This window comes from Pteropus vampyrus, unplaced genomic scaffold, assembly GCF_000151845.1.
Source record: "Pteropus vampyrus isolate Shadow unplaced genomic scaffold, Pvam_2.0 Scaffold190, whole genome shotgun sequence".
Lineage (NCBI taxonomy): Eukaryota > Metazoa > Chordata > Mammalia > Chiroptera > Pteropodidae > Pteropus > Pteropus vampyrus.
In genome coordinates, this window is record NW_011888971.1 from 89,821 (window position 1) to 100,473 (window position 10,653).

Here is a 10,653-nt window from a genome sequence, read left to right on the forward strand (position 1 = left end):
TGTGATAATATTTCCACCAGCCTGAGAGATTCTGAACAAAAAAAACACCCTGAAAATCTGCCAAGAGGTAAAGGAGGAAGAGGCCGTTTCCGGACGGCGATGTAACTTTTTTTGTCTTTAGGAAAGTGAGAGATGCTACAGGAGTCGACATCAACATGCGCGTGGGGGTGCATTCCGGGAATGTCCTCTGCGGCGTGATTGGTCTGCAGAAGTGGCAGTACGATGTGTGGTCCCATGACGTCACCTTGGCCAATCACATGGAAGCCGGAGGGGTTCCCGGGTAAGGACTCTGGGTTACTACCTTTAAGTTGGCTACGGGGTTAGAGATGACAGTTTGGCGGGTTAATAACCGACTGCTCTGTGTCAGATGACTTCTGTTGCCTCTGCTAGTAGCGTGTCACTTATGCCCAATGACACCTGACACTTCTCAGATAAACATGACCTGTCGAGTCTCAGTCCCATCCCCCTTGAGACCCATGGTCAAAGACTGAATATCGGATCTTAAATTACAGACTTTTACTTATTTGCAAAGTTACGAGCAGAAGCACGAGTCAAAAGTGTTTTATACTGCGGTGAAGATACTTCTCTCAATAATAATTAGAGCATTTCTCTTATTATTGGTGACCTCTGAAACCAGTACTATGAAAATGAGCAAATTGGGGCACCCATCTCTGGTTAGAAGAGCATAGTTTAGACGAGAGAATTTGGGGGCAAGTGCTATAATTTGGAGAATCATGAGAGCAAACTCTGAGAAAGAAAACCCATACTTTAATACAGACCAGCACACCTCCTAAAATGCCTTTGGCGTGCATTTCAAAAAATATCCTGACACGCCCAAATCTGATACAATCAATCCGTATTCGCTATTTTTCTCTACGCCCATGGTCGGGTTTTTATGAGTACCGAGAAGCTTCAAATAAAAGTAGCTCATGACCTCTGGAGGCGTCTTTCTAAAGCACGAGTTAATAGAATACAAACGTTAATCACCGTTCATTTTATCAAGAACGTAGAGCCTTTCCCTCATTTGGGGGGAGAAGAGTTATTTCTGAAATCACAAATAAACAGGAAATCGACCTTCATATACCTTTATACATCTTACTCGTCGTTTTCAAATGGAATTTCAGACGCGTCCACATTTCCTCTGTCACCCTGGAGCACTTGAACGGGGCTTATAAAGTGGAAGAAGGGGACGGCGACATCAGGGACCCGTACTTAAAGCAGCACCTGGTGAAGACCTACTTCGTGATCAACCCCAAGGTCAGTATTGTAGCGAACCTGTAATTAGCCTACGACTTCTGTGATTAAAGGGCAGAGTCAAATTACTGTATAGATGTTTTTAGTTAAGAATCAGCGTCATTCTTTGCTAATCTTTGCCTCTAGAATCACTTTAATCCATGTAGCATTTTAATTATGGAACGTCTTTTATAATAATGAATTTAAATTTATTAAAGAAACCATTAAAATGATCGCTCTGTATAACAAGGTGGCGTATGTCAGTCAATGCATGTGTTAGTTCACGGGCCCAGCCTGGCAGTTGGGAAATTGAATAAAGAGAAAATATTTTGCGTAGGATTTCAGATGATAAAAACTTAATAAGGCGAAATAAGATGAACATACAAGAAAAAGGAAAAGGAGACATTTCGAAAAGAGTAACAGCTAAATATCTCACGTGCCTTTGCACGAGGCCTCGTGTGTGCGGACCTGTGTCTAACGTCCATGCAGCAGAGACCTCTGTGACCTGGGAGACTGTCCCCCGTCCCCAGGAAGGGGCTGACTCCTCCTGTCCACACCGCGGGGCAGCCAGGGCCAGGCCCTTAGCATTCTCATCCCTCTTGGCCTTTCTCAAATTCCTGCCAAACGAGCATGATTGCTAATTACAGATCAGGACACCAAAGCTCTGAGGGGTTACATAACTTCTCCCAATCATACGGCCGGTGGACCGTGCAAATGTGGGCAGGAAACGGGTCCCCCAGAACTGTCAAAACCGATACCGCAAAATCAACAGGACCAAGCGGGTGGCCTCAGGGCAGCCTCCCTGAAACCCCAGGTTCGCCGTTGGAAACGAACGTCCAGCTCGCTTGACAATTAATCCGCAGTCAGATAGGTGACAAGAAGGAAAAACCGTGGGGTGACAGGGACATGCTGTGGGGAAAAGGAAAAAAAAAATAAATGAGTAGGAAGAACATGGCGTTCAGGTGGTTTAGCCTCAGAAAGCAGCTCCAGTCACTACTCCCGTCACTGCAGAGAAACACGACCATTGAAAAAAGTTAAAACAGATCAACATGTATGTTTAGAATTTACTTTATAAAACTTCGCATTAAAATGGCTATTTTTTCCAGACTTTTGCTGTCTGGAAAAAAAAATCGCTCGGCTTATAGCACTGGGGGATGCAGCGAGAGCCATAGAGAGCCAGGGGGTGATGCTGGAGGAATCCGCTGGGTCCAGAGAAGCCTCTAGAAGGGGCGGAGCGGGGAGGAGCAGGTGTGCATCTGCAGCACGCAAAGGTAACGCTTTGTTTCCTGCCCCAAGGGAGAACGACGGAGTCCCCAGCACCTCTTCAGACCTCGCCACGCCCTCGATGGAGCCAAGATGAGGGCGTCCGTGCGCATGACCCGGTACCTGGAGTCGTGGGGGGCGGCCAAGCCCTTTGCGCACCTGCACCACAGAGACAGCATGACCACGGAGAACGGCAAGATCAGCACCATGGTGCGCTGAGCGGGGGGCCCCGCGGCACCTGCGGCCGGCCGAAAGCCGGCTCCCCACACCCAAGCGTCGCCTGCCCAAATAACGTCCATCCGTAGGGCAGCAAGCTTACCCCTTGCTCCTCACTGTGGCCCCTTACTCACGGCCACCTGGGCCTGGGCCGTCGCCAGCCCCGCACTGCTGGAGGTTTTAACCTAGTGGGCCGGGCGTTGTAACTTTCTAAGTCACGACTGTTAGTTACAACTAACAGTAGCAGCTGCATACACCTGAGCTGTTGTCAGCTGAGGTTTGATTTTGCTTTTTCTACCATGAAGTAGGGATCGATGAAGGCCTGGTGTCCTTGGAGTTCCCCCAGCCTCGCTAAGACCCTCTCCATCACCCAGACGTCCGGCCGCAGGGGCAGCCACGTACCTTCTGCTGTCGCAGTTCCTTATTCATGTCACCCCACCTTCCAATGGGGCATAAAGTCCCAAAGCTCCCTTCAACAGGGATGTTTTTGATAACATGGCTAAAATGCAGAGAGAAAGTTCAACGCCCCATAGGAGGAGAGAAAAGTAAATATAATTCAGCACTTAGAATCATCCCAATGGCATTGTTGGATTGTAGCACAGTTTCTGAGTAAAATTTCACGTGGAATGCATTAACTGCGTTAGGAATAGAGTTGGGGCGAAAAAGGAAAATGAACTGTTACGTAATTCTCATTGGCCGATAAGAAGGAACATACCATACCAGCTTTTCAGGTACAAGAGAACATTTTCAGTCTTCCTGTGTCCCAAAGCTCCCAGCATGTCGCCATGATACGCCCCAGCCCGACAGGTGCGGCTCTGCATTCCTGTTCGGCTTCCTAATGTCTCTCTTGTCGACTTCTCTTGTTCTTTTCTCAACTGAAAACTAAATGTGACTTGACAGGAGACCATGACCCATCAGGCAGCGAGGGAGAGCGGGACGCGTCCTAGAGGGGTGTGTCTTCTGTGGGGGAGAAGGGGACGTAAGTAGGACATAAACAAAGGAACGGGAGCGTTTGAGGTGCTGCCGAGGACCACGACGAGGGTCAAGCGGCGTGATATCTCTGGGAGTGAATGATGCGGCCGCTCTGAGTACGGCAGTGGAGCGGGGGGAGGTCGGGGTCTCAGAGAGGAAGAGAAGGAAGTTGGAAAAGGAAGCGACAGAACAATGAATTTGGTGGTTCTAAGGTGCAGGTGAGTGTGGCAGAGAGGAGGGTGCTGGTGCGGCTGTAGTGTCACCAACAGTGAGCGAAGGGAAGTCATCGAGGTGAGGCACAGTAAGGTAACTGTGTTTAATTCAGTCCAGGTGTAGCGGGACGTCATTAGATGGTCTTAGGCAAGGCGAGGGCAGGAGATGATTAAGAGCCTGGAACAGAGAAGCACGAGGGGTGGAGTCCAAGTGCGAATGGTGCCCACTCATGCCAAGATCTTAGCAGTGGAAACAGCGAGAAGCACGTTCAGGGTCTAATTTGAATGTAGAGCGATTGGGACTTGGTGACGGAATGGGTACGCGTGAGTACGAGGATCAAGAGGAATCCACACTTTTTTCGGCTGCACAGCTGAAGGAGCGCCGATGCCATTAACTGCGATGACAAACCCAGGGGGGCATTTGTAGATGGAAAAAAGTCAAGACTTTGCTAATGGGCATCTTTAAATCAATATGCCTTTTAGACATCTGAGTGCAGCTAGGAAGTTGGCGGCTGGGTGCGCAGACCTGGCACTCGGGGAAGAGGCCGAGCCGGAGGTGTGGATGCGAGAGTGGTCAGGTCGTAGGTGATGCTGGAAGCCACGGAGCAGGATGGAATTAATCAAGAAGAGAAGAGGTCGCAGGAGGGGCCCTTGGGCACCTGGGGCCTTCCAGAACGCAGGGCTGTTAGGGGAAAGGCTTTGCAGGATGCTAGTGTTCGGTTGTCAGTGAAAGTCGATGCTTCTATCACTCTTATAAAAAAATAATAATTTGGATAAGTTTGTCTCAACACTGCATTAATTATTAACGCTAATAGCTAATAAGCATATTTCTCACTGAGATTTGTTGTATACCAGCAGTTGGATGGTTGGATGATTGGTTTTCAAGAAATAAGAATCATATATAAATATTAGAACGTGATTTTCCGTGCTGTTTCTTATGTATACCCGTGAAAAAGGTATTTTCAGGTGTGTCATTGATGTTGTCCTGGTTATTTCTCATCGGCCTTTGTCGTCCCAAGCACCTAGCAGTCCCCCTTATTATCTCGACAGGGGCCACAGGAAGGATTTCGGCTTGGCCGTAACCGTTGTCATGTTAGTGAAGGTGACCCCTTCATGACAGTTGCACCTGTCTAGCACTTGGAGTTTGTGAAAGGCAGAGGACCTCTGAGAACAAACTCAATTGTCTTACCTGGCTGGCCTCACCGGTCACAGGTGCAGAATGTAAGGACCGCCTCAGCAGCAAGACAGAAAGAATATCTTAAGAAAATCCCCAGGGTTTGAGTAACACGTGGAGCCCCTAAGATGTGACATAGCCATGCCCCTGGCTGTCAGAAAGAGCCCGTCGTCATTCTTCATAATGCATTCCAGGGTCGAACAGTTGTCATTGCCAGAAGTGATCTATTTTATCTAATTCTCTCTCAGAGCTCCATTGGCTCTTGATTCAACATTGATAGAGCTGGCGAATCATGCATTATTTTATTTTATGTAATAAAACTTGGAGTTCAGTTATTCCTTTCAAAAAAAAAAATGCCTTGCCTTTCCCTAGGCTAGCCGTATTTTCTAATCTTAAGCTTGGAGATAAAGCAGCAAAAAGAAAAGTTTCTTTGCAACCACTTTGTTCCAGTTTTTAATTTTCACTAATAATGTAGAAAAGGGGATCTTGAGGTTTTTTGGTCTGTGGTTGAGCATTTGGCAGTGAGTCCCCCACTGCAAACCCTGACCAGTGTGTCCTTCTCATTTCACGAACTCCCAGCACTCATGTATTGATTTCTTCTTTCTGATCAATGATTCACGATTTCGCATACTTAACCAATGGTACCATTTCTTAACAGCCCAGTTCAGTGAAAAGGATCGACTGTAGATTTTGTGCATATGATCATATTTTAAAGCACTTTTTAAATATTTGTCCGATGCCAAACTACATTTTCACATGATCGTAAGCTGTCTACAACAACGCTAATAAATGATTTTCTGCAGGCCGTTGTTTGAAATCGTAGCTTTGAATATCAGGATGTATTTTAAAAGTACAGACAACCATCCTGGTCCTCCCAGCATCCAGAATTTATAGACGACACCAACATTCTAACTATAAACTGAATTTTTAATCTTTTTACATTGATAATTAAGCTATTTTTCTCCGCATGGGTAATTATTTGTTACCTAATGATACTTTTCATGATAAAAGAAGACATATGTTATAATTATCATTGCAACATGATTTTCAAAGTATGTATTTGGCAACTAATAACCTCTTTTTGTTTTTAATAGGATGTACCAATGGGTCAGCATAACTTTCAAAATCGCACCTTAAGGTATGGTATATGTTCCACTTTCTAAGTTTTAAAGGCTTATTTTCCATTTATTTCTGAAAGCAATTATCACCAATTATAGTTATTTTGAAGGCTACTTCTTCTAAAAGAGCAGCTACTTGTGAAAAGCCCTATTAAATTGCTCTCAGCTTCTAAAAATAGGATTATTACTGTCATCCTATTAGAATTAAGAGAGGGAAAGGAAAACACCACCTGGTAATCACTTTGGAACTTGAAATTCTTTTCTTAAAATGACTCTTTTTAATATTAGTGTGTGGTAAAAAGTTGAATTTCTTAAAATGAGTATGTTGCTTAAAATTATTTTGTGTGTGTGTCGAATCTCGGAGATAAAAGCAATATAACTCCAGCCTTTCTATAGTGAAAAGAAGGGCTGTCCAACCCTCTCGAAAAAGAAAAAATTGCTTCCCACAAATGTCCCCAGGTCCTCTGTTGCCAGCCACAGTGGACTCACAGGTTCTGATCTCTTTCCTCTCTATGTTCCTCTTGCTTCTGGGGTCGGAGCTGCACGTCAGCTTTGGTTCGGGAATCAAGTACATTGTATTGAAGACATTAGCATAATTCATGAAAGATCTAAAACTTAAGTCAGCCTTTCTTTCCCCCACAGAGAGGTGGGTTTATTCTTATAGAAAATGCTTTCTAGCCAAGCAAAAAATAAATTCAATTAGCTAGATCGTTACCTGCAAAACATAGCAAAGAATGCACATTATTCTAGAATCTCTCTAGGTGACTTTATCTGTTGTAATGACCTCTACTTTGCATTTTGTGTAAAATTTTGAAATTTTAACATAGAAATGTAACATTCATCGACCTGTGTTATAAGGACAATTGGATTCTTGAGCTATGGAGGCGTTATGTTTTAAGTGACAAATGTATTAATGGGAACTTGAGCTAATTTTAGGAATAATATTACAGACTCCATAATATACTCCATAATATACGTGAGAAGGCACAACTCTTGTGGCCAGTAAGATGCTAGCACGTCTGCAAGCAGCTGTGCACGGAAGCGTCGTGGACATCCTTTGATTTTATTCTTGGTATCTCTTCTCTTATCTACCTGCTCTCCCCTGAAATTTTGCTTTGAGAGTCTGTGTGCTGAAATCCCATTGTGACATGCCTTGTGGATCACCAAAATTATGTGGGCAGTGTCTTCTGGGACCAGTGCCGTCTGGAAGAGCATAAGCTTTTATTGGTATCTGTACTAGGCATGTGGAAATCGAACTTCATCCTTACAGCATTCCTCCTGGCCAGACGCCATGACCATTATGCTTTTAGAAGGGAAGAAGCTGAATCACGAGGGGCTAAGAGAATGCCCAGAGTCATGTAGCCAGTGGAGGTGAGGCCAGGATTCGCGCCCTGGCCCCGCAATGCCAAAGCCCACGTTCTAGCCGCTCTCCTGCCCTGCCTGCCTGCCTCACGAAGAGCCTCTTCTATTCCCATTCCCTTTTATCCATTGTGGTTGATCTCTGGTGGCCCCAAGGCCTCATGGGGAGAGCTCAACTTTTGAGTCAGCTTCACCTGGGCCTCTCTCACATGTCCTGGCTTTGTCACGTGGCCAACATCATAAAACCTCTCTAACCCTCCAGCCTGGCCATGAGTTGGCGTCACATGCTATTGAAGCATCATTTGAGATAATACACGGTCTTTTTCATGCCTGTTTAAATATAATAAACCAGGTGTGGGTCTAAGACAGGTTGAAGCAGGAGCTCAGGAGAAAGAATGGAGAGGAACTGAAAAGAAAGAGGGACTAGGGGCAGCCAGCAGTGGCGAGGCCCAGCAGCGGGACCAGAGGCAGGAACGAGGGGAAGTCGGCAATGCTGGACGGCCGAGAAACAGAACGCCAGTTGGCAGATTAAGAGCTGCTGGTGCATAGATTATCTACCCCAAAGGTGTCCTATCGTCTTCATCGCTGAGGTCACAAAGCTACAGAGACAAGCAAGCTGTCTACATGTTAAGAATCACTGTCCAGATCATTAATGGATACAAAGGATGCGAAGTGATGTGCATTTATCGGCTACTTCGTGGGCCGTCTTTACTGTTGGCAGCGCTTTGCAGACATTGTCCAAGCTGATTCTAAAACCGATTCACAAAGGCAAATCCATTGTCAGCCCCCATAACACTGAAGGATTCTGTTTTCCCGTGAGCTCGAGCTGCCTACCACTGTTTGTTCTCAGACTTGAGACTTTGCAAAAAAAGGAAGCCACCAAATTGAAGTTAAGAAACTCAAATCGAGTCAAGAGCAGATTAAAAATAAGATGAAGAAGGGTCCAAAATAGAGGTAGCTCCCCACCTGTAAATGAGAATGAACCAGACTAGACGATTGCTAAGGTTCCTGGCTTTTTTCAAAAGAAGGATAAAAATTAATCAGCCTTCTTCGATCGGCTTGGAATCTGGCATGTTAACTCCTGTTAATTCAGTTGGTTCTGTATCTGTAAGTGGATCACTTAATATCATTCTGTTTTTGAACCGAAACTGCCCTTGGCCTGTTTAAAGAAGGCAGAACTTGAACACACAAAGCCATAGATGATGATGGACCCGCGATGCCCATCATCGTATTAACGATGACTCTATGAGATGGAATTACCGATCAATGTGACATCAGATATGCAATGCTCTTCCTGTCTATATCTAGCGGCAATTCCGAACTCGGAAAAGTGTTATTTTTATTCTAGACTAGAACATCTATTCAATCAGCACATTAACCATCCAGGACACAGAGAAGCCACATGCTCACTGCACAGTGGACTAGGTGACTTGCTGTCCCCTGGGCTCAGGTGCAAGCTGAGTCAGTCCCGTTTGGCGAGCATCAGCCTGTTCTTTTACTCTTTGAAGTAGGTATTTAATTTTTAAAAGCAGATATTAGTTCGGTTTTCTCCCTGACATCATTCTCATGCTAATTGTCAAATTAGCCTTGTGGGACTCATTATTATTTTGGCATAATTTATTTACAGAGCGCATTACGGCTGAAGATTATTTGCTTCCAGACCAAGTGAGTGGTCTGCAAATATAAGTGGGCTTTTCTGTGAACAGTGCTTTCAGACACTGGGGAATATTTAAACACATGCAATCGAGCTTTGATATGTCTAAAAATAATATTAGAGTACTGCAAATTCTTGAAAACAGACCAGTGAAAACATGACCACGGAATAACTATTTTGTCAACCGAACTGAATTTTTTTGCAGGGGACTTTCCAAAGCCAGTGTGTTCTGTCATAAAACAAAGTTTATAAAGGCAAAAAGTCAAGGGCTAATGCGCCTCCGAGGACAGAAAGTTCTTTTATCTCAAGCACCAAATACCTATCTGTCAGTGTTGCTTTCGATTGCCTAATAAAATTTCACTCTAAGTGAATGGTAAGGCCGTGATTTACTGCACCAAAAACGAGTCAGTTCTCTCCATCCCCGAGCGGCCGCTGTTAACAGAGAAAAGGCTGTTCATAGACCCGTTTCCTTTTTTTCCTTTTTTTACTCGATGAACAAAATTAAACGGAGGTTTTAGCATCATCGAAAAAAAATATGGGCTTAATATTTAGTTTAGCAATAAGATTCTTACGCTGTTATATTTCCTTTTTCATACAGAACCAAGTCACAAAAGAAAAGGTTTGAAGAAGAACTGAATGAAAGGATGATTCAAGCAATTGATGGAATTAATGCCCAAAAGTGAGTGCGTCTTCATCTTCGATTATCGTTTGTCTCTTATTTCAAACCCTATTATTCGAAAAGATGGTTATTTGCTACCTAATCAGTACTCTCCAAGTAAGTCACTGATGAACAACATGAGGCGTAAACATGGTGAGGAAAGTTATAGAAAATGTATTCAGTAAGTAACATCGAAGAGCAACGGGACTTCATGTAGCCAAACCTTTAAGTCGTGTTACTTCACACTGTCCCCTGAAAATGCATTGATCGCCCTTCAAGATCAGAGGACATGTTCTCAGATGTGGAAGAAGGGTTTTGAGCATTAGAATCTGAATTCATGAGAGCGATAGGAATAAGACCAGTTTTTTTTGTGTGTGTGGTCCGTATCAGTCTGTGAAGCCTGTGAATTCTGTGAATGTGTCCATTCAGTCTATGAATTGTCATTATAGTTTTAAATGGTCCAAGAGATGCGGATAAAAAAATAAATAAAGAAGGCGGTGGCCTTCGTGGCCTGGACAGAATGATGATATTCATCAGCCTTTGACGCCCCCTTAGGCGCATTTGTCATGGTTGAACTCACAGAGGGCAGAAGCTAGATGACTCTCCGTGGTGCCTGGCACCCATCACGCATTCAATCAGTTTGTTGAATTAAATCGTAGTGAAAATATCAGTAGGTCCAAATGAAGAGCTTTTGTGGCAAAGTTTCTATCCTTATGGAAACCGGACTATTTTATTTTTTTCATGAACGGCGATTCTTGAAAAATGTAAATGATTTTCACCTAAAATGCTGTCTC

The 10,653-nt window shown here is 44.3% G+C and overlaps 1 protein-coding gene across 1 annotated transcript in view; it reads left to right on the plus strand.

The window, feature by feature from the left end:
- Positions 1 to 10,653, plus strand: part of ADCY2 (adenylate cyclase 2) — a 182,743-nt gene that overhangs the window by 86,162 nt on the left and 85,928 nt on the right. Inside the window, exons 7-11 of the mRNA XM_011371402.2 lie at positions 122 to 280; positions 1,125 to 1,257; positions 2,530 to 2,706; positions 6,165 to 6,208; positions 9,800 to 9,880. Of these exons, the coding sequence (XP_011369704.1) occupies positions 122 to 280; positions 1,125 to 1,257; positions 2,530 to 2,706; positions 6,165 to 6,208; positions 9,800 to 9,880 (594 nt within the window). The remainder of the gene's footprint in view (positions 1 to 121; positions 281 to 1,124; positions 1,258 to 2,529; positions 2,707 to 6,164; positions 6,209 to 9,799; positions 9,881 to 10,653) is intronic.